This window comes from Rutidosis leptorrhynchoides, unplaced genomic scaffold, assembly GCF_046630445.1.
Source record: "Rutidosis leptorrhynchoides isolate AG116_Rl617_1_P2 unplaced genomic scaffold, CSIRO_AGI_Rlap_v1 contig87, whole genome shotgun sequence".
In the NCBI taxonomy this organism is placed as follows: domain Eukaryota; kingdom Viridiplantae; phylum Streptophyta; class Magnoliopsida; order Asterales; family Asteraceae; genus Rutidosis; species Rutidosis leptorrhynchoides.
In genome coordinates, this window is record NW_027266879.1 from 68,335 (window position 1) to 92,800 (window position 24,466).

Consider the following 24,466-nt stretch of genomic DNA (forward strand, 5'->3'; position numbering starts at 1 on the left):
AACTCTTTAAATTAATAATTATTAATTTATCGATAAATTAATAACTCTCTAAATTAATAAATTTTTTCGATCCTCTTATTATTAATTTATAAAATTTTAACTGTAATAGATTTCAATAATGGACAGAATGGACAGATTTTAGTGACACAGTCCTTGAAACCACATGCAGCATTGTACACGACTAAGAAGAAGCAAATATCATCATATTTTGATTTGATGAGTACTAAAAATAAATTGCATAAATTTAAAAATTCGATGGATTTAAATTAAAAGAAATTTAAAATACAATTTAAATTTGAGAAGTTTGTAAATAACTTGATAGTATCCATTCATTCACAAGATCACAATCATGAATGAAGTATCTAGAAATAACGGTAGCAAGGAAACATTTGGTTTTAGAATATAAAATCACTCCGCCATTTAGCTGGCACTTCCTATCTTCTGGAACCGACTGGAGCCCCAGTTGTCCTGAAAAAAACGCCATAAGTATTCATCAGCTTATAAAGCGGTTGTAGAGTAAAACCAGATAGAAATCTAAGGAACATGTAAGGAATTACTTATTACTAGTGATACATATACAGACCTGGTGTGGTTTGCTCCATTCAGCTCTCTGGACTTGCTCAAAATCTTGAGTCGTGATTGTGCCATTGGAGTAACGGCCACAGAAGGGAAATTTGACGACTGAGGAGAAGAAGATGCTGCTGCAGCGGCAGCGACTCTCGCAACGGCTGCCGTGGCTGCAACCATCTCCTGTGCCCCTTCTCGATGCTGGATGAAGTCTCCCTCGATAACGAATAACTTAAATAACAATTCACGATTCTCAGTACATAATACTAACATACAACTTGATCACAATAATATATATAAGGTGAGAATAATAACTCACTTCTCGATGATGGGCCACAAACTCATCAAGCTTTCCATACTTTTTCTTGTAATCATGCCAGTGTAAAGGAGCAAGCATTTTGCCAAGCCTATTTGGTAGCTGTATTCAACATAGGTAGCAATTAAGTAAAGAGCAAACAGACAAGTAACATGTCAGCTAAGGGGAAAACTGACCGTTGAACTGATTCGAATTCTACCCCCATGAGGAATTGTGCGAACTATGCAAGCCAACAATGTTTTTTCATCAAGTAGAGCAATCTCTGGCGTATTGTTCGTTCCGGTTTCATTAAGGCCGACGGAGTAAATGGAAGTATCAGATGGATTTTCAATTGGAGCATAACTAGGCTGTTCTGAAGTTAACACTTGACCCTCTGATCCATGATTACTAGAGTTCGGAACATTCTCCTGGGGCAATTATAAAGACAAGAATAAGCTAGGGGACGAGCAACAGAAAATAAGCACAAATCACTAGAAACAGTGAGGCAAACCTTGGATTCGCTGACATGTTGAACAGAGTCCAAACTTAAAGCTTCCTGAAATTGAGCAGATATTTGCTGCAAGCTCTTCTCTGATTGGGGATTTACCAAGTAGCCTCTATCAATTGCTTCAAACGCCTGCAAAATAGTTATAGCCAGTTCTGTCAGTTTCAAAAAATATTAAACAGAGGATGGCATTTTGAATAGATATATTTATTTAACAACCTTTGTCGCTTCCCCAGTGGATGGGGAGATTTCATTCTCAGGCTCTGTCCCTTGGCTGATACGTGCATCCAGATAGTCGGAACGAAGAACCTGTCCATTGACAGACATGTCATGTTCATATTTAGCGTCGGATCTCATTATGTTGTGATGAGCCTGAGAGGGTTGATGCTGATTATGATTAGATATCTGAGAATCATCTGATACAAACTGACAAACAAAACAAATTTTACTTGGCCATCACCAAAATATATAACAGAAAAAGGCACCTACAAGGGTATCCCACATTACCTGTTGATTATGCCACTGCGGAAGGGATGATGCTGAAGACATTGAAGGGAGATGGCCATGTTGTGGCTGAGAAACATTAGGTAGAATAGAATGGACAACGCCTTGCTGATGTATGGCATATGGATGCAAGGTAACCTGTCCATTTGGGAGGTAGGCAGCAACCCCAAGCATGGATGCTGGAGCTATTGCACCAACAGGAACATGCTCCTTCTGGTTCTGGTAATGAAGGAACACAATAATTAGACACCTTAAACGAAACTGAGATTTCTTAATAATCAACAGAAACTCAGATTTCTTGCAAATAAAACCAATTAAAAGTTATCCTACCTGGATAGATGCATTGTCGGTTGAAGCAAAGGACTGAATATTTTCTACACTTCCATTTGGAAGTACCTCAGCATTAGTACTTGTCGCAGCACTTCCATTCAGATCTAGGTTAGTTTCGTTAGTCTGACCAAACTGAGCTCCATCATTTGAAATATGGGACATCCTTGACTTCTCAGTGTAAGTTCCACTTCTATCTCTAGCACCAGCCAGTTCGAGTTGAAGCTGTTGTATAGTGTGTATATGATGCCTCTCCATCTCTGAAAACTGTAATAGGTGACCAAAAAGAGTTGTCAAAATCAGATCTACAGGTCCCAAATCTATAATAGCTCTTTTGTTATCGCAAAACTCCATGGAAAGTTAACTTCAATCAACCACAACATTGGCATTATCATTTAGCACCAACATTTTCTGACAATTGAAAGAACTGAAATGTTGGACTATCAGCCGACATGCACACCACACAATTTAAACTTTTAAGGGAAAGAACGATGCCAAGAAGCTTGTTATTATACAAGTCAAAAGGTTAGTAACATAAATAAAGCTAACCTGTCTTTGGCAACCCAGCCAAAGCTGATTGTACTGCTCAGTGCGTTCCCTTAGTTCAGCTTGCAATGTGTGATTGGTTGTAGATTGCAAGGCATCCATCTCTTGAACACGAGAAATCCAAGCTTGGGCCTCCCTCAACTGCTCATCCTTGTATTGAATGGTTTCATGAGCAACCCTATGCTGAAATCAATGTTCTTTTTTTAGCCAAGTCATTTCTATACCTTCAATACTACATAGAGAACATTGAAAAATGAAGGAAGCACGCCATCATGGTATAGCCTAAGTTTCATAGTAACACACTTTACTATTGACTTTTACCAATTAAATCAAGAGAACTGTTATTTCGATAGAAAATTAGGAATTGCACACCTGTTCCTGTAACTCCATGAGTTGCTGCTCTTTCTCTTGTATGTGTGCTTGAAGGTCTTGAATTTGTTTCATATTCTGGGCTCTTTCAACTTCAGAATGATCGCGTTCTCTCCTGCAAACATGCAAACAAAACACATAATGAAGGAGTTGCCACACCACAGAGAAAAAATATGCCACTTGTGTAGGAAGATAAATAATGCAGGGCATTTTAAAAACGATACCTAAAAGTTGCCAACTCCTTGTCTTGTTCCCTGAGAAGATCTTCTTTAGCCCAGGCCTGCAAAAGTAAACACAAAATAAGACACAGTTTCACGAGTTCACATCAAGAACAAAAACCATAAAATACAATTGAAATGGATACCGCTTCATTAGCCAACTTGATTGCATGGAGCTCTCTATCCTTTTCTTCCATTTTCCTTTCCAACTCATTCACAGTTTGGTCTCTTTCCTGAAGTTTCTCCTGCAAAATCAAGCACAGGACATTTAGTTCAAAAGTAGAAGATCGTGTTTCACAAATAACCAATGCAAATTTGTAATACGATCAATAAAACCTAAAGGAAAATCAGAATGGAGCCTATTTGAGGAAACTGATCCCATAAACCAAACGCTAGGAAAAAAAGCAGCATCAACGGTTCTATGTTCTAATCGCAGATAACGAGACCTTGACTCTTTCGTATAGTTGCTCATCCCAAAATGAGAAAAATTGATAAGAGAACCACATGTATAACTAAAGCATAACTTCATACCTGTAGTTTAGCGGAAGCATTTGCATGATCTTTAAGTTGCACATTAAATGAACTCTGCATTTCCATAAGCTCAGCTCTTGCAATTAATTGAGCTTTAAGCTCAACCTCCATTTGCTGCAGCTGCTCCCTCTCTCTAGCAACAGTATGAAGCCGCTGCTGTAAAATACTGTCATCTAAACTCCCATCAATTGTGATTGAGCAGAAGTCCACATCAGCTGCTTCTATTCGGTGCTGCACCTTGATAAATATCAAATTATGTTGACCTTTCAAGCATTTCAAAATATATATAAAGAAGCCTCAGACAAAATTCATTACCTCATAAATTGTTCTCTCATCTGATTGACCTAGCTTTGGTCGTTCCAACTCCTGATCATCAAGAAATGTTCAACTAATGACCACAAACAACAGGAAAAGATAACAAATTTCTTCGGCTAATTAAAAGTTCAGCATCTAAAATCTACTCAAATCCCAAAAATGCTCTTTTTTTTTGTCCCACAACCTCTAAAGTCCAAGTGACTATTGACTTGACCAAACACCAATTGATCAAATAAATAGGTTTGCATGTTCAATTTAATGCTCACATTGTAGATATGCAAACTCTTGACGAATTTATCATGCAACCCTTAACCCAGCAGAAATTTTAAAGGAAATGATAAAAAAATTCTCATAGAAATTGGTAAAAAAAAATCAAATCTGAAGGTTCTAAATTCATTTTCAACCTAACCAAAAGAGCACCCATCATAGTACATGCAGGCAGGGTTAAGATAAAGCATCACCACCAGATGATATCAGAAATGAACAAGAAAATTACCGCGTCTTCCCCGGCGCTACGATGATGATGCTCAGAAACAGCACGCCACTCCTTTCGTGACATCGTCATTGGCAGAGAACTGCCGCCGCGAGAGGCAGCGACACCGGCCGTAGCCTCCATTACAGCAAATGACAAAAAAAAAAACCCTCTTTTTCTTCCGCCTCGAGAGACAGCAAAAACCCTAAATCTCTCTCTCTCTCTCTCAAATTAAAAGATGAGATGTGATCAATTTACAACTGACCGGGAGCTTCCTTCAACCTAAAAGGAGAGAAATTTCTGAAGTTTATGATTTAAGATGTGATTTTTAGGTTAGGAGGTTTTTTGCAGAATAATAATGGAGGGTTTTTGGAGGTTTCAACAGTGAGAGAAAAATAAAAATAAAGCGTTGAATGCAGACAGACACTCTCTCTCAAGTGGAGACGCGCATCCAACCAAGACAGAGAAATCGACGATTGGATGTGTACTTTGACGATCCCGTTATTTATATAGCGTGGGCGCGTGTGTTCAGTGTTGTAGTATGTATATATTCATTTTTAAAAATTCCACTCATTTGTCAAAAATAAAATAAAAAAATTTAGATTGTCAAAAAGAAAAAATAAGTCCCAAATTAATTTATGTAGATTTTTCAAGATACTGTGTGTATTTATCTATTTAACCTAAAAAAATAAAAAATTTTATAGATAATAGAGAGATTTCTTTAATTTGTCCTAATTGCAATTCAATTGTAAATTTTATTTTCAAATCAATATTTAATACATGACGTTTTATTAATGAATAGTAATTTGACACATGTATATAAGAACTTTGAGTTTAATTAGGTTTCAAGTTATATTTTTAAGACAATGATATTATTTTTTCTTTTTCTAATTAAAAAATCAAAATATAATAAAAACATAATGATTTCTAATAAAATTCTGCCACTTACTTTTTTTTAATATAAAAATTTTATTCCTAATCAATTTTCTATCTATTATTTTATAAAAATCCTAATAAAATCCTAATCAATTCATTGTTTTTTTTATTTCTAATTAAAATAAACACATCTTTTTTTTCTATTTAAACGGGCATATAGTCAAAATAATTATTCCTAATCAAATAATATTATATAATATTCTTTTCTAATTTTTTTATTAAACTATATTTTTCATTTAAAATTTTGAGTTTAATTAAATTTCAAATTATAATTTTAAATCTATGATTTTTCCTATTCTAATTAGAAAATCTAAACATAATAAAAACATATTCCTAATAAAATTATAATATACTATATTTTTTTTCTAATTTTCTTATTTAACAATTTATTCTAATTAAAATCCATTATATTTTTTTTCTATTACTAACTAAAACTAACACATCTTCTTTTTTTCCTATTCAAATTTGTATATTGCTAAAAAAAATTATTCCTAATCAATTTAAAATATATATTATTATTTTTTCAAAAATTTTTATTAATTATTATTCATAATAAAAATTCGCTATATTTCCTATTATTAATTAAAACGGATATATCTTATTTTTCAAACAAAATAAATTTTTAATTCTAATAGGATTATAAATTTTAAAATAAAATCAACGCTGCAACATCGGCTGAAGGTGCAGATTACTTTCATCCATAATCTAATACCCAAGGATAGTAAAGTTAAAATAATTTTTTTATATAATATTTGACATAAATTTAATAATGTTTAACGCAAATAATTATTATATAAGTTTTTATAATATATATTTAAATTATTTACTTTTAAAGATAGAAACTTTCCATCCAACGGACGGATCCACTTAATAGTATATATAATATGGCTTTTTTTTTTTTATAATCGTATATATAATATGGCTTGTATGCTCTTAATAAACCCGGTTAGCGCTATTGCATTTGATTCTTGTTTACATTTACACTTTTGATGTGAACATCCAATTAAATTTTCCTTCACTTTAGAACATTTCCAATATACGTAGTCTTTTATTTATTTTTATTTGTGCCACATTATGCGAGAGTAAAACGTAAACACTATTAACTATTATTTATTTAGGTTGCAGCATTTCTCGAGCTGGTCCAAGAATTAATCATCTACTCTTTGTCGACGACAGTCTCTTCTTCGTTAAAACAGTCCATTCAGAAGTGGCAGCTCTCAAAGAAATTTTCACAATATACGAAGAAGCCTCGGGTCAATCCATTAATCTATCAAAGTCAAGAATCTATTTCAGTCCGAACACGGATAGATTAAATAGAAGAAGCATAAGGAACTACCTGGGAATTGACGAGGTGTTAACTCATGATAGATATCTCGGACTCTCTCTTCTTATGGGTAGTTCCAAAATTATGAATTTCAAACACGTCGCTGAGAAGGTTTGGAAGAGACTACACTCCTGGTCTTCAAGGTTCCTCTCTAATGCGGGAAAAGATGTCCTCATAAAAACAGTCATACAAGTCATTCCGACTTATGCCATGGGCTACTTCACTATCTCAGTAGCTGTTTTAAAAGATATAGAGAAAGCTATCCGATGTTTTTGGTGGAAGGGAACTGAGAAGATTAGATGGGTTAATTGGATTATCATGGTTGGTTCGAAAGAAATGGAGGTTTAGGTCTTCGAAATCTGACAGCTTTCAACCATGCGATGCTAGCTAAAAAAGGATGGAGAATCATGCAAAACCCAAATTCTCTCCTGTCCAGGTCTCTGAAAGCCAAATATTTCCCTTTCTCAACCTTCCTGGAAGCCAATCTTGGGAATAACCCTTCCCTCACTTGGAGAAGCATTTTAGAAGGCAGGAAAACTCTTCTCAAGGGAGGCATCTGGAGAATAGCTGACGGTGACGCAATCCGTATTAAAGAAGACAAATGGCTCACTTCCTTCAATCTCTCCCCCCTCCATTTTGAAGCTTTCCAGGCAAGAGGAATCACGTGAATATCACAACTGATGGGCGAAGGGAGGACCTGGAATCAAACACTCTTGCGATCGATTCTAGGCTTTCAATTAGCACACCGGATATCCCTCGTACCAATAAGAGCATCAGGTCCGGACCTCTTCGCGTGGAGCGGCACCAAAGATAATGTTTTCTCGGTCCGAAGTGCATACTATGTTGCGCTAGAAAGCCTCAACTTGGACATTGTAAGAATCTATTTCCCTCTTATTGGCAACTGATTTGGAAACTTTCGGTTCCACCCAAAGTTAAACTGTTTCTTTGGCGTGTCGGACACCAAAGTCTTGCAACTCGTGACAATCTTAGTAGAAGAGGTATTACTAATGTCCTAGCATGCCCTGTTTGTGATTTGGCAAGAGAGAACCAAACACACTTATTCATAGATTGCCCTTGGTCTCAAAAAGTTTGGCAATTGTTCTTCCCTGATATGAATGTCCAAGCCTGGAAAAATGAAGATTTCTTCTGCTGGTACTTCAAAGTTTTTAACATGATCGATAGGGGAAAATGGCCGATCTTCAACACTATTCTATGGTTTATTTGGAAAAATAGAAACAGGGCCTGGAAAAAGCTGAGCTACATTATGCCCTCTGCGACTGTGCTTGCTGCCAGAGAATGTATCCACGATCTGATTCAGGCTTCGCCGCAACAGGATCAGCTTAGTCACAGACGAAACTCAGACCGGCATTGGACCCGACCACTAGAAGGCACCTTTAAACTAAACTGCGACGCTGCAGTGTTCTCTCATTTAGACAAATGGGGCCTAGGGACAGTTATTAGAGATCAAAATGCTTCAATTCTCTATTGTCAATATAGCTTTCAGGACGGAACTCTAGACATTTCTTTAGCAGAGGCATCAGCCATTATGCAGGGGATTTCTTATGCTCGCTCAGCTGGACTGGATAGAATTATCGTCGAATCGGATGCGCTCCTTATCATTAATGAGCTCAATAAGAGTAATACATGTTTTTTGTCTTGTCATGATATTATCTGTAATATTAAACAGATTTCTCTGTATTTCGTATCATGCAATTTTGTGTATACTCCTAGAAGTAACAATCGACTAGCCCATTCCTTAGCGAATCTTAGATCGAATGGGAGCGGTCGATTGCCATCTTCTCTGTATTCAATCGCTGCTTTTGATTAATGAAAGAATCCTCTGTGTTCATAAAAAAAAAAAAAAAAAGATAAAAAACACTATTCAAATTACTCCAATACAACAATCTATTAATTTAAAGGTGGTCAAACAAAAGTTAAAATTAAAAGAGAGGAAAAGATATATGAATGAAAGTAAGGCAAAAAGAGAATCTCTTATTTAGGGAACATCTCTTAACATTTTTAACTCTAATATTGCCACATAGATTTAGCATAGTTGTATCAGAGTTGGTCTTATTATACCTTACGTTATATTCTTTCCGTCCCAAATTAGATGTTAATATAGATATAATTTTTTATTTTAAATTAGATGTAAATTTTGACAAGTTTAAGGAATATTAATTATGTTTTCCATTATACTCTCACCGTCTTTATCATCTTCACACTCATATCCTCATGTACTCTTTTCCACCAACTTCACCCACATATTTTCATGAGGATTTTTTAGTCCATATAATTATAATTATGTTGAAAAAATAACTAAAAAATATGTTTTATTAATTTGTATGAAATTCTCTAAGTATTTTGAGACGGAGTAATATTTTTTTAGGAATTCAAAAGGTAATGTTGTAAAAATGAAGACGGAATTGTTTTAGCCCATTGAGCTTCAAACAAAAGCCATCAGTTTCGGTTCTTACTTTTGGTTTCCTGACATGTAAGAAGGACTGCTTGAAAACTTCTATGGGCCAATCAGGGAATAGCTTTTAGATCGCGTGGTCCACTTAAAAGCCCATGTTAGATAGGAGAGATAGCATCGGGCTTTAGAACAGAACTGAACTGAGTTTGTACTTGGTACTTTAGAACTGAACTGAACTCTTTGTACTTTGGGTTTCGAGAAACCCTAGTTTTGTTGTCCACTATAAATAGAAGCTAAATGAAAGGTATCAGACAACAAAGAAAAAAATGCAGATCTTCGTAAAGACTCTAACTGGGAAGACCATTACCCTCGAGGTTGAGTCGAGCGACACTATCGACAATGTCAAGGCTAAGATCCAAGACAAGGAGGGTACGTTTCCGATTATCTCAATCCTCATTTTCGTTTAATTACCGGAAAATGATTCAGAAAACGAAACAGAGTATGTGTAGCTTTTTATTCTGTTTCGGAGGATGAATTCACCCTTTTTTTTTTTTCATTTGAATCTTATGGTTGAGGTTTGTTCCCAGGAATCCCTCCGGATCAGCAGAGGTTGATCTTCGCCGGAAAGCAGCTGGAGGATGGACGTACTCTCGCCGATTACAACATCCAGAAAGGTACGCCCTCAATTCAACTTTGGAGCCTGAATATAGCAGTCGTTGATTTTTTGTTCCCAATTACTATAATTTAGTTTACACATATATTGAGATGAATTTTAAAAACAATTTTGTTTTAATTGTGGGAATTGAGATTATAATGGGAATTCTTCTGCTTCTGTCAATGGTTGTTTTAATTTACTGAAAATTTGACTTGTAAAAGTTATGTCTTCGATGAAATTAAATGTCTTCTCTTTGGATGAGCGAGTTTGATTTTGTAATCTTGTTATTGTTGTTTGTCGAGCTGAATGAGTGTGTTATGTAATAATGCAGAATCCACTCTTCATCTTGTTCTGAGGCTTCGTGGAGGCATTATTGAGCCTTCTTTGATGGCTCTTGCTAGGAAATACAACCAGGATAAGATGATCTGCCGCAAGTAAGTTTTCACATTAATTATTTGATCATCTTTGATTATGGTTTTAAGCTGTGGAATTAGATTTTACCCATCACCCATTAAAATCATGTATATGCATCTCCATGTCTGTATACACTTGTTCTGTTTATGATATGTGTCATATTTTTTTTCATCATTCAATAATCCTTCCCTATAATAAATTCCATTTTCTCTCTTAAAGCATGTGTCTATTAATTTACGTTGAGCAATCATAAATCTTAATGTCAATTCTTTTGTGCAGATGCTATGCTCGCCTGCACCCACGTGCAGTGAACTGCAGGAAGAAGAAGTGTGGACACAGCAACCAGCTGAGACCAAAGAAGAAGATCAAGTAGAATGTTGATTTGGATCGATGCTTTGACAGACTTTTCTATCAGTATTTTTTCTTGTTACAGAATATTCAAATTTGCTTGCGAGACACCTTGGGGTTGTTTTGATTTTTCCTATTAGAGTATTGAATATGCTCTTTTAATCATAAAACATATTTTTCTTCACTTCTTTTCGCCCTATTTACTTTAATTATTACTTTGCAATTTCTACTGGGCTGAGGGAATTCTTTTCGCAACAATTCATTTCACTCTAGTTCTTAAGCTTGAGCCTTGGATGCTTTTTCTACTTCCACCTGGTTTAAACACTGGGTGTCAGTTGAATTTCATCGTAGTGGGATTTGTTAGAACGAAATTACAGGGTAGTTGTGTGCGAAAAGTCATCAAGACTTGGGAGAGAACTTGGGAGAGTCGTATTTTATCACGTCTTGGACTTGATACATTTCAGATACATATGGACTTTGAATGCAGTTAGAAAGTTCCTAATTCATTTATCTCAAGCTGGAATGACCTAATAATTTAATCCAAAGCTATGAAGCTTTCATTTGAGCCAAGAATGAAGGACTTTGTTATAAACTTGAACGGTCCTTGCTCAGAGATTTAATTATTACTGTACTTCCTTAGGCTTTTTAAACGTGGTATTTAAGGTCCATATCTCTGCCTCATTTCTCTTGGAGGATGTAGAACACTGGATTTCTTTCTCCATTTACCAATCTAGCCAAAATGAATTACCCTCAGCGCTGCCATCATTGCTTTCCGAGGAAATCTTAACCTCTACTTTGTCTGGAAAACATTTTGAATCATCCTCTGAGGAGACTCGCGTGCTGCATCTTCTAGTTGTAGCACTTCTTCTGAGGTGAGGCGCCAACCGAGAGCACCCAAGTTATCCTTTGCCTGATTAACTGTCTTCACTCCTGGTATTGGGATAGTGCCCTTGCTCATGCACCAGTTTATTGCAACCTACCATCACAATGATATAGAGTATATTTCATCATCACACCCATTTATTATATCACATATACGTAACTTTGTCATAAAAAATTCTCAAAAACAGTACCTGAGACATTGTTTTCCGCCTTCTTTCTGCAATTTCTCTCAATGAGGCTAATAAGGGCTCTAATCCAGGAAGGATCCGTCCGAATAGAAAAGCTCTGATTGAGAAGAAATAAAACCTAGAATGAGTATGAGACGAGAAAATGAAGCAAACAAGACAGGTTTGGGGAAAAATGATTGAAAATACAGTACCGAGGACCACGTGGAAGTGCGGAAGGTGAATATTTTCCTGTCAGCATTCCAAGTCCTAAAGGACTATAAGAAATCAAACGAATTCCAAGAGATTCGCCTATATCTATGAGATCCATCTGATCATCTCCCATGCTTAACAAAGAAAATTGCACCTGGAAATACACAAGTTCAGAAAAACAAGAAAAGCAGCATCCTCGTGCAAGGGACTTTACCAAACTGTATAAAAAATCACCTGAGCTGAGGAGAGTGGGACTCCTCTGGCTTTAAGATAATTGTGTATCTTTACAAGCTGCTTTGGACCGTAGTTTGCTCACTCCAACTGCTTTAACTAAACCCTTCACATTTCCACATTACAGTTTTAGATCATATATAACCCAACCAAATAGTGATCAAAGAAAGAAAACTACATATTGCAGTAGGCATTATCATTTAAATCAAATTGGAGTAACCTTGTCATACATTGCCACGAGACCATCCCACAGTGCTCTCTCTTGTGGAGGTGCATAGTTTGCCGTAGACCAGTGCAATTGCCCTATTCCGATTTGCTCAATCTGCAACCGATTCAACGAGCCTCTACAAAATAACAATGACTGATCAGATTCCTGTCACCAAAAGTTTAGATGAGCAGCACAAGTAGATGATGTTTACTCGCAAGCTTTCACGAATTGGCCAGGTGTCAGGCGCCATGGATATGCAGCAAACTTAGTAGCAATTACAATGTCATCTCGTATCTGCTTTTTCCCTGTTCCAAACAAAATTTTACAACTAAACACATACTATAACTCAACTCTGAATGACAAGAATTAAAGCAAGACAAGTGACCTGGATATTCTGAGATGAACTTTCCGAGAAGCTTTTCACTCTGGCCATTTAATCTGCCAGTTCCATAAGAATCAGCAGTGTCAAAGAGATTGATACCATTCTCGACTGCCAAATTAAAAGTCTGTTGAAGTTGAGAATCATCAGACTCTTGGTAACCCCATAACAGCTGATTTCCCCATGCCCATGTCCCAAACCCCATTGGAGAGACACTCATTGGTCCCAATTTTACCTTCTGCCATGGCCAAATGAGAGGGAGCTTGGGAATGGTCGGGATTTGAAGGGAACAAGTTGTTTGGTAATGGTTTAGAGGGATCATACAGCTGATTAGAGCCATTTTTGGTTGAACAGAGTTGAAAAGAAAGACTATCTGAATTGTTTATATGTGGTGAGGACAGAGTTGCAAAGCATTTGTAATTTTTGATGATTTCACAAAATAAGTCCTTTATGTTTCGATGATATTGCAAAATATTCCCTCCTAAAGATTTTGTCCATTTCTGTCTCCCTCCGACTGGTCAAATCAAATTTAATGTTGAGTAAATGCCACGTCAGTGGAGAAGATGGCTCAATAACATGCAAACAATTGCATTGAGGATTATTTGTGGTATTTAATTTTTATTAAGGACGATTGAGGCAACATCCAAAAACTACTTAGGGCCCAGTTTTTGGCCTAAGGGATATAGACTTTCACTCTACTTTTCAGGCGAAAGCCTGTCTTTATAGTGTGCCACAGTGCAAGTGTTTTTTGGGCCACCAAACGGGCCTTGATAGCTAATTTTATATCTAACTCAATTTCACGTCGCTGCCACGAGCCCATAACGACTCACAGTCCGGTTCGAAAATGGAACCGAATCAGATCAAATTTACAATTTCGATTCAATTTCTTAAAATTTAAGAACCGTAAATTGTCAGTTTCGAATTTGAGTTGGACCGAACGAGACCATGGACGTATCTAGTTTGGCAGCCTTTTCAAGAGTTGGGAGGTGGATTTGTTCTAACTGTTTCTAAATGGACTCAACGCTGAAACCAGAATATTGCTGTACTAGAACAACAAACCAACGGTAAAAGACAATTGCATAGGCTTCCAGCAAGAAGAAAGCAAGTAAACTACCTTCTTTATTAACAGAATGAAATGTAATTAACTTAAAACTTCCTAATTAGTCCCTGCAGGCTTCTTGTTCTTGTTATAATTAATTAATTTAATTAAAAAAATGTCTAAATATTGCTAGAAGTTAGTTAAACCAATCAATCCCGAGATAAAAGCTATGCAATTAAACATAAGACCACAAAAAAAATTAAAATCTTTGATTTCAAATTTACAGCTTGTTCATTTCTAATTCCATCATTCCATAAACAAAATATGATTCTCTAGTTTACCTCATCACCTGATTGAAGATTTTTTTTTCCTCCCCTCCGGTTGGGATTAAGGGGAGGGAAATTTCATTTCTAATCCTTTCTTCATTGTCACGCAACCTCTCCCCCATGTCCCTTCCGACTCGCAGAATTATGCCTAACACCATCTTCTCCTTCTCCTTCTCCTTCTTCTTCTTCGTCGAATTATTCAAATGAACTACGATAATCCTCCATTACCGATTCTCAATTCCACCTACGATTTAGTCACGCTATTGTTGATCACAGTCGTCCTCTGCCTTTCCTTCCTTTCTTTTACATTTATCTTCCATCTCTGTCTTAGGTCTCGAACCTCTCACCATCTCCAAACTTTCAATTCTCTCTGGACGATTCGATTCCTTTTAGTAACATTCGTCACATTCTGGGCTCTTAACGAGCCTTTACGGATTCCATTCTTTCGCCGGCGATACCTTCACATATTTTCATCTGCTTTTACCTCCGACCAACAAGCTAACCTCTGTAGAATCAACGTTGTCCTCTCTTTAGGATTCTTCGAGCCTGGATTCCTAATTACATTACTATTCCTCGTCAATGTTTCAATCAAACGAAATCCCCCAAATGGATTCGGTCCGGTCATTTCGGTTTTCGGCTCATGTCTCCCGTTCTTGCTCTTACAGATCTTCTCCGTTGTTTACCCAACGATCCTGGTGGAATTGAGATTGCCACTCATGTTTCGACAGAGCTCGGTTATTTCGATGAACAGTTTGGGCGAAACGACGACGTTTTGCGCATATCCATTGATAAGCACGGTGATATTTGGCGCGTTTGGGTGTATATACTGTATGTCGTTTGTGTATTCTTGTGGACAAGTTGCTTATCTTGTGATTAACAAAGGATTAAGGATTCGGACATACATTCTCGGATTTGCAGTTTTAGTTACTGTACCTCTTCAAGTCATGTTCTTGGGGATGTCGGTAATGTGGAGCCCGGAAAGCCACACGCACGAAGCTGTCGTACTCGCCGTCTTCCTTTGCACAGTCATACGTGTTATAGTCGTAGAAGGGATCGTCGTAGTTAAACCGATAGCCGACTCTTTGGCCGCCGGCGGAGGGTGTTGCACGTTCAGCGAAAGTATGCGGATAGCCGCTGCACGAGAAGCACAATTGGATGCTGTATAGTTAAAAAAAGAAGGTAAAATTGGAATTGGACACAGCAAGGCTTTTTAATTACAGGTAGGGAGGGAGAGGGCAATTTTGTCAAATATATTTCACTCCTGATGATATTTGTTGTTTGTGAGAGTGATATATGTGAAGAAGGTCTGATTTTCTGGGTATGAATGTGTGTTGCTTACCGATTTGTCCTTACAAAAATGTTTTTCATTTTCGCTGCTACCATTTTTGTTATGCTGGTTTCATCTTATGTACAGTTTGATAGGTTAATTTCTTATTTTCAATCTCATTTGGTTTTCTTCTTTGGCAAGTTATGTAAAGTTTTATAGGTTAATCGAATTAAACAGAATGAAATACTAGTACTTAATCTAAATGACATCGACATGATTAAGCAATTTACAAGATGAAATAATTAAAATAAAAACAAATACAGACAACATTGAAAGTATGTAGGTAGAGGTAAACCCATCGTTTGTCCCCAACGTTTTAGCTTCAAAAAGTCTCATATATATTTATTTATCATTTTAATTAATTTTAATGTTTCCTTTCGTCGTTAACTAACTAACTTTAATAAGTGAACAATATCCTCATGTGAAAAATTTCAAAGTAATATTGTCCACATGGATGGATAATATTTTCGATTGGAAATGGAAGACTTTACTGAAAATTGGGTATCCATCGTTTGAGGTCGGGTTTCTAATTCATTATTCGTTCTATGTATACAAATTTATTATACATATCTTATATGTCTAATATAGTACCAACCAAAACAACCCAAAATTTTTGACATTGGTGTTTATGAGATCTGATATCATTTTAAAAGTCCATTGAAATTAAATATAGAGCTATTATAATGACCACTTGTGAAATTATGTGGCTCCGATCAATTCTCGTTGAATTGGGTATTGCTAATCCTCATCCTGCTCAACTATTTTGTGACAACCAGTCATCAATTTATCTTGCTAGAAACCCAATTTTTTCATGAGAGAACCAAACTGTTGAGACAAACTGCCTGTGACGCTAATCTGTGCTAGCTGGATTCTGTAAACACAGTTCTGCGGCAGTTTATTAGAGTTGGCTATTTTCGTCAAAACCATTTAAACAGAATATTTGTTTCTTTCCTGCAGTACAAGTCTTATGGAAACTAGTATAAACGAAGAATCCTTATTTGATATGATTTAAGATCAGATTTGAATTGATTTAAATATGAGTTTCCTATTCTATGGAGGAGACTTATTAAAATCCGATAAGGAAAGAATTATGTGATCTGATTTGATTTTCTATTCTCTACGGGAATCCTAATTAATTCTTTAATGGAAGGAATTATATTGATGAAAGGATTCTAATATTGTTTTAAAGATGGTTTCCTATTCTGAAAATGAATCCTAATTAAATTTTGAGCAAAAGAAAAGTATATCAGTAGAAGGATTCTTATAGAGAAACAATTCCTATTCTGAAGGGATTTGATTTTCGGATTTGATGCAGGGAATTGATTTTCGAATTGAAGAAGGATTTGATTTTCGATTTGGTGGAGGAGTCTTAATTAAATCCTAAAACAAAGAGAGAGTGAATTAAAGAAAGGATTTCTGTAGGATACAATTCCTATTCTAAAAGGAAATTGTTTTCCTGTTTTGTGTAGAAGACTTATGCTCCAAGGATTCAAGGACTTCTGCTATAAAAGACCAGCGTCTCTACAATCTTGAATATATACGTCTTGAGCTAACAATTCGTTCATATAGCTTGCTAGAGAGAGAGACGTTCTTCTTTACACCATACTGTTCACAATCTGTTTGACATGTGTGTCTGTGAATTGTTTACACGGTGCATTTATCCAACTATTCAGAGTTATTCTTTACTGTGCAAAGAACCTGTGGCGCTCGTAACCTGTGAGGAGGCTGCGAGAAAGTCCTTACCCGTCTTGATGAGGCAACCGACACTTGTAATCTGAAAGAGGGTTGCAAGAAGTCCTTATCCGTTTGATAAGGCAACTGTGTAAGTCCTAATCCGTTTGATTAGACCGTTAAGGTAAACAAAGAGTACGCTTAGTGAAATAGGAAGTAGATTATAGATTTGCGAATTGTAATCATTATACTGTCCTATTATTGCAAGAATAGTGGAATGTCGTTTATCTCTGGGCTAGGCCTCGCAGAGTAGGGAAACCGAACTGCGTAAACATATACTGTGTTATTTACTTACTGCACTGTTTTATTATACTGCGTTAACTTGGCACCGTTAGCACAGCTGCACTAATCCATCAAATTAGGTCAAAATACACTTTCAAGTGGTATCAGAGCGGGCTCAAGAAATCTTCTTGAGAAAAGATCTTATGTATTCTGACGATGGAAGACAGGATCGAAGAAGGCGGTTCAACCATTGGTCCTCCCTTACTTACCAATTTCAATTATGACTATTGGAAACATCGAATGAAGTGGCACCTGAAAAGCCATGGTGAAGTTATCTGGCGTGCTACACAGGTTCTGTGGACACCTCCTACTGCCACTGTTGATAGTGTTGCAACAGTCAAGAGTGAAGACCAGTGGACAGCAACTGAATCAACCACCTGTAGAGCAAATAGCATGGCTGTCAGCATCATCCAATGTGTCGTACGTCCCAGTGTATTCAAGATCATCCAGAATTTTGAGACTGCCAAGGAATCATGGGATGCACTTCAACTCATGTACGAAGGAACAAAATCAGTCAGACAATCAAAACTACACCTCATCTTTATCAGGTTTGAATCTCTAACCATGAAAGATGATGAAACTATTGCTGATTTTGAAAAGAATCTTCGCTGTATTGCTAATGAATCTGCTGCTCTTGGCGAGGTAATTCTAGAATCCAAATTGATAAGAAAAGTGATGATATCGCTATCGGAGAAATTTAGCTCGAAAATGGATGCAATCAGTGAATCTACTGATTTCGAGAACTTACGGTTTGATGATCTAATGGGAAAGCTCAGAACCCATGAAATGACTTTGGCTATGAGGAATAAAGATAAGTCTAAATCTAAATCTAAATCTGTTGCTTTTAAAACTGGAGTGGAAGATGTATCTGTAAGCACAGGTGAGCAACTCTCTTTCCAAGAACAGCTGGCACTATTGATGGAGAACATGGGAAATATGTTTAAGATGTTCAACAAGACAGAATTTGTTGATTATACTTCATCCAATCCTCGAAAAAATAATCGAAATTTTCAAACGAAAAATGAATCAGGAGGAGGTGGTCAAAGATTTAAAAGAGGAGAGACAAGTAAAGGAAGAACTAGATTTGAAAAGAAGAAGATACAGTGTCATGAATGTCAAGGTTTTGGTCACATTACTGCCAAATGTGCTAACACTCTTGGAAGACAGAAGAAATCGTTCATATCTACATGGAGAGATGAGGAGACATCAGAAGACAAGTCTAAGTCCAGTAATGATGGAAGTGAGAGTGAGTTTCCTGCCTATAAAGCTTTTACAACTCATGCTTCTGTAAACACAAACCAGAACTCTGTGCACACAGAACCTGACTACACGGATAAGTTAGAAGAAAACTCAAGCTCAGACGAAAGCTCAGATAGTGATGATGACAGAGACATACATTCTGCTTTCAAAGACCTTCTTGGAAAAATGGCTGAATCCCTCAGAATCAATCAAGGACTTGCTGACGAATTAAATCAACTGTCAGCTGAAAGGAAGGATTTCGACAAGGTGATTGAAAAATACGAAACTGAGATTGATCAATTGAAATCTGAATTGTCAGAATCTGAGAAGAAGCTAGAACAAGCCAATCGTGCCATTGAGAAGTTCAATAAAGGAAAAGAAAATCTTGATGAGATTCTGGATGAAACATCTCCGAAGAACAATCTATTTGGAATAGGTCACAAATCATCAAGAACTAAAAGAGGAAGCTGCAGTTCAAGGTGTGAAAACAGAATGACTAGACATAGAGTCATATATCACTATTACAACAAACCTAGACATATCAGACCTAGGTGTTTTGCACGACAAGCTGACATTCGAAGACTCATTACTTCAATGCCAAGAAAGCTGCCAAAGAAGAAGGTTGATATTGTCAATCACTCTCAACGACATATTTGGGTGAAGAAGAAAGAATTGAAGAGTCTTATGTGTAAAGTCTCATAAAAAAGGGCAGCCGATTGGTATGGTGAACCTCGAATAGGTCAATTTCTGTCTAATGATAACACACCTAGTGTGGGGGCATTAGGGTCGGAAGATGTTAACAGTAATGAAAACACACCTAGTGTGGAGGCGTTGCCTGTTAGCACACATACCAGGAATACCAGTGCTATAAGCATATCGAAGAATCCCGTGCAGCACTCCGAAATGAAGCACATCCAGGTTTGTAACCACTTTATTAGAGAGCCTGTAGAAGAGAAGAAAGTGGCCTTGAAATATGTTTCAACCGAAAAACAATTGGCGGACATCTTTACGAAGAGTCTAGATACAAGTCGCTTTGAGTTCTTGAGAGGAGCTCTCGGACTTTGCTCCATTACGTGAGACTTGAGATAAGTGCTTCCATCCCCTATAAATACCATTTAATTATCTTGTCTTTTCTGTTATTAATTTTATTAAAAAAAGGAAGAAAAAAATACAAAAAAAATGTGGAAGTGTTTTTGCTGAATGGATGGGTTGTGACAAGCTAAAATCCAAGGAGGAAGCCTGATACAGTAAGATAAGATGATGAGAAGTATCTAGTCTGCCTGTCGTTGCTGAAGATCCTGTTAACATAGAGGATCAAGTTGTTGCTGATATCTGTGGCAACCCTCAAGCTGAGAGGGAGGCTCGTGCTGAGGGGGAGTCTCTTTATACTAGTGCTGAGACTGAGGGGGAGCAACGAAATATCTCTCCATCTGATGTGGAGAAAGCTGCAAAAACTGTGCTGAAGTACCTGTGAGCATTAGGGTTCAGTCCTTAAACAGAGAAAAGAAAAGTAAGAGTACAGGTTAAGGAAATAAAGGTTGATTATGGAAGCTCGGATTGCGCGAAGCTAATTCTCAAGGAGAGCATTTATGTTTTGCTGAAAGTTTTTGTCATGATTAACTATTCGGAACTTTCATCTTATTGGCACTTTGTGTAGTAATTTTGTTGGACAAGTTACACTTCATCTGACTTCTTTGCTAGATTATTATCTCCTGGAGTTGCCTTGGCAATTTTTTGACCAAAAGGGGGAGATACTGGAAGGCGTTCAAATCTGGCGGTCAGATCTGTGCAAATCGATACTGTGTTTCCTGGTGTCTGTGAACACAGTTCTGCAATTGTTTGCACTTTACTAGTTTCCATTTATTCCAATGTTGTGAAGACTTGTTGTTTTCGTTGCTCCGCTGCCTATTGAAGATTATAACTGAAGGTTTTGTCAAAAATGCCAAAGGGGGAGATTGTTGAGACAAACTGCCTGTGACGCTAACCTGTGCTAGCTGACTTCTGTAAACACAGTTATGCGGCAGTTTATCAGAGTTGGCTATTTTCGTCAAAACCATTTAAACAGAAGATTTGTTTCCTTCTTGCAATACAAGTCTTATGGAAACTAGTATAAACAAAGAATCCTTATTTGATATGATTTAAGATCAGATTTGAATTGATTTAAATATGGATTTCCTATTCTATGGAGGAGACTTATTAAAATCCGATAAAAAAAGAATTATGTGATCTGATTTGATTTCCTATTCTCTATAAGAATCCTAATTAATTCCTTAATGGAAGGAATTATATTGATGAAAGGATTCTAATATTATTTTAAAGATGGTTTCTTATTCTGAAAAGGAATCCTAATTAAATTTTGAGCAAAAGGAAAGTATATCAGTAGAAGGATTCTTATAGGGAAACAATTCCTATTCTGAAAGGATTTGATTTTCGAATTTGATGCAGGGAATTGATTTCCGAATTGAAGAAGGATTTGATTTCCGATTTGGTGGAGGAGTCTTAATTAAATCCTAAAGCAAAGAGGGAGTGAATTAAAGAAAGGATTTCTGTAGGATACAATTCCTATTCTAAAAGGGAATTGTTTTCCTGTTTTGTGTAGAAGACTTATGCTCCAAGGATTCAAGGACTTCTGCTATAAAAGACCAGCGTCTCTACAATCTTGAATATATACGTCTTGAGCTAACAATTTGTTCATATAGCTTGCTAGAGAGAGAGACGTTCTTCTTTACACCATACAGTTCACAATCTGTTTGACATGTGTGTCTGTGAATTGTTTAGATATTGTGTGTGATTACTGTGAGCATTTATCCAACTATTCAGAGTTATTCTTTACTGTGCAAAGAACCTGTGGCGCTCGTAACCTGTGAGGAGGCTGCGAGAAAGTCCTTACCCGTCTTGATGAGGCAACCGGCACTTGTAATCTGAAAGAGGGTTGCAAGAAGTCCTTATCCGTTTGGTAAGGCAACTGTGTAAGTCCTAATCCGTTTGATTAGGCCGTTAAGGTAAACGAAGAATACGCTTAGTGAAATAAGAAGTAGATTATAGATTTGCGAATTGTAATCATTGTACTGTCCTATTGTTGCAAAAATAGTGGAATGTCGTTTATTTCTGGGCTAGGCCTCGCAGAGTAGGGAAACCGAACTGCGTAAACATATACTGTGTTATTTACTTACTGCACTGTTTTATTATACTGTGTTAACTTGGCACCGTTAACACAACTACACTAATCCGTCAAATTAGGTCAGAATTCACTTTCACAAACACATAAAACTTGACTCCCACTTCATTTGGGAGAAGATTCAGGCCAGCATCGTTGAGCTTTTCCATGCCTCCACAACTTCCCAGCTAACAGACATAGCGTTCCTTATAAAACTGCAGTTTTCTTTTTAACAATAAAATAAGAGGAAGAAATGTGTGAAATGGTGAAACATCTTGATTTAATAGACATATTCATGTAAGTTGCATCCGATAAATGGATCACATGTATAGTGAATGATGGATGATGAGTATATTAATTCCAAGATAAATAGTTAGCAAGCATGTTTTAGTTATGAGTTTATGTTCATAAATCTATGTCATAATTGTCAATATGTCAAAGCTATTTGATATTCAAGGTAGAGGAAACTTGGAGGGATTACTCTATGCCAAGTCGCTCTGTAGCCAGAAAAAAGTTAGGAAAAATTATATTATTTTCGTCTCAAAATAGATACAAATTTTTGCATGCAAATTACATTGAAAAATTTGCATCTATTTTAAGACGGAGGTAGTATTATTTTCTCATGGATGGTTTTAATTCCTTTCTATTCCCTTTAATGCTTTTAATTAAGGAGAAAAAATGTCTTGCTTTCATTTTGCAGCTAGAGTTTAGGATGAACTACATTTTGGATGACTTCAAAAGGTACAAAGTCGAGATAGATATAATAAAGATGACAAACCAGTACCAGCCTATCTGGATTCTGGATCTGTCATTGGCATGTACATTGAATTGAATTTGATATCAGTGTATGTTATTTTGTGAATCATTATACCACCTTGCAATCGGTGAGATAAATTTCTCAACAAGAACAACTATGCATGAAGAATTCTTTCCATTTGATGTGTTTTTAATAATGACTTGATATGTAGTTTTAGGTTGGCCAAGCACTGGGGCTGTCAACTGACTGGTCTCATCATAACAACTAAAGTAACAATTTTTTAATCACATGTCTTGTGATTGGAAGTACAAATCTTTAATTGTGCGTGCTATGGTTCTTATTTTAAGGTAGGGTTCTTTCGTTGTGTTTGCCAGATATTTATGGTTGCAATTGGCATTTTATTTTGACAGGTGCAATTGGCATCACTGATGTATGATGAAGCCGTTGCCGGTTGGTAATGATCCTGAAGAACGATGTTACTTTGTCCCTGAACTTCCTGCTCCTCCAGTTATCAAGCAGTTCAGTCTCAATTCCACATTATAACTTTGAAACCAACATGCAATTACAGTTGGCTTGAACAAGCTGATACAAAAGAAGATTAAGAATATGCTTACATTGGGTATAGTTTCAGTAATAACTAAAGAATATGATGAAGAGGCGGAGGACTAAGTAAATCTGGAAAAAGAGCTGAAGAATCTTCTTGGGCGATCTGCCGGACCAAGTGATTAAGAGGAAGATGATGATGACGAGAACGTAAGTTTCTGCAAAATGGTTGAAGAGCTTGAATGAACTGTACTTTTAGCATCATTTTGTTTTGTCTCTGTAGATCATGAAACAATTTAACTATCACCATGTGTTGTTTGTATATGTATATTTTTTATTTTCCTATCTTTATATGTTTTCCTATCTTTACAGATTACATATGTATTTTATAATTTCCTATATTGATATGCTTTGAGATTGGTTTTACTTAAATAAATTTCCGTATTAGGTTCCATGGTCAACTCGCACAAGTATATTTAAAAAATAATAGAGCATACAGCAATTGGTATCTATTATACCATTTAAATTAAATTCTATAATTATATATACTTGTTGCGCTGCTTTCTATATTGTGCTGAATTTTGTTTCTTTGATGTCTTTAGAGACACATATCAAACATCATTAATTGAAGCAAAAGAATTTGCACTTTTATCTACGGAAAGTATTGAAAGGAGTTTGAAGAGTAGCTGCTGTCACAATTGATGTTGCTTTCAAGGCATTAGAACTGAGTTGCTCACTTGGGCAGGAAAATGTCATTTCAGGAAGCATGAAATCTCAAGCCATTGATCATTAATGCACGACTGTCATCTCCTTCAAGGGTTCACTTTCTATTAAGCATTTTCTAGATTATTGATTTATACATTATCTCTTTTAGTTGGCCACGAATCAGAAAAAATAAAATCCATCGACCTTATTACTGAACTTATCGTTGTCTTACTAATGTTGCTATGTTTTTCAATCTGCCATGAAACAGCAACCTGCATCCAGATTGTCCATGACAGATACTTCATTAGTGGATCCTTAGATGCCAAGGTTCGCATTGGCTTACATCTCAATTCCACTTGGCTAGAATTTTTTTTCGCAGCCAGCATCTAAACATGTTGAAGTGACATGCTAAACAAGTTCTTAGTCACTGATCCTAGCTAGAAGGCACTCTATGTGTATTAATTATAATATAATAAAAAAATAATTCATATTGTGGATGATCGGTTTGATGCATTAAATTCAAGATTTATACAAATACATTTTA

The 24,466-nt window shown here is 36.3% G+C and overlaps 3 protein-coding genes and 1 pseudogene across 3 annotated transcripts; 2 read left to right on the plus strand and 2 right to left on the minus strand.

Moving 5' to 3' along the window:
- Positions 1-434: 434 nt before the first annotated feature.
- LOC139885209 (uncharacterized) lies at positions 435-4,793 on the minus strand. The gene is made up of 15 exons (XM_071869148.1): positions 4,674-4,793; positions 4,178-4,228; positions 3,863-4,093; positions 3,478-3,576; positions 3,338-3,393; positions 3,117-3,228; positions 2,748-2,927; positions 2,202-2,465; positions 1,875-2,090; positions 1,587-1,793; positions 1,374-1,499; positions 1,060-1,290; positions 887-985; positions 584-798; positions 435-468 (listed from the first exon to the last, which is right to left on the minus strand). Exons 1-15 carry the CDS (start codon positions 4,791-4,793, stop codon positions 435-437), a joined length of 2,241 nt encoding a protein of 746 aa, XP_071725249.1.
- A 1,710-nt stretch (positions 4,794-6,503) lies between these two features.
- LOC139885210 (uncharacterized) lies at positions 6,504-7,257 on the plus strand. Its single transcript, XM_071869149.1, has 2 exons — positions 6,504-6,510; positions 6,704-7,257. Exons 1-2 carry the CDS (start codon positions 6,504-6,506, stop codon positions 7,255-7,257), a joined length of 561 nt encoding a protein of 186 aa, XP_071725250.1.
- A 2,391-nt stretch (positions 7,258-9,648) lies between these two features.
- LOC139885215 (ubiquitin-ribosomal protein eL40 fusion protein) lies at positions 9,649-10,764 on the plus strand. The gene is made up of 4 exons (XM_071869151.1): positions 9,649-9,751; positions 9,910-9,996; positions 10,309-10,411; positions 10,671-10,764. The coding sequence occupies exons 1-4, from the start codon at positions 9,649-9,651 to the stop codon at positions 10,762-10,764; spliced, it is 387 nt and encodes a 128-aa protein (XP_071725252.1).
- Positions 10,765-11,529: 765 nt separating this feature from the next.
- On the minus strand, positions 11,530-13,156 carry LOC139885211 (pyridoxal reductase, chloroplastic-like; annotated as a pseudogene).
- Positions 13,157-24,466: the final 11,310 nt, after the last annotated feature.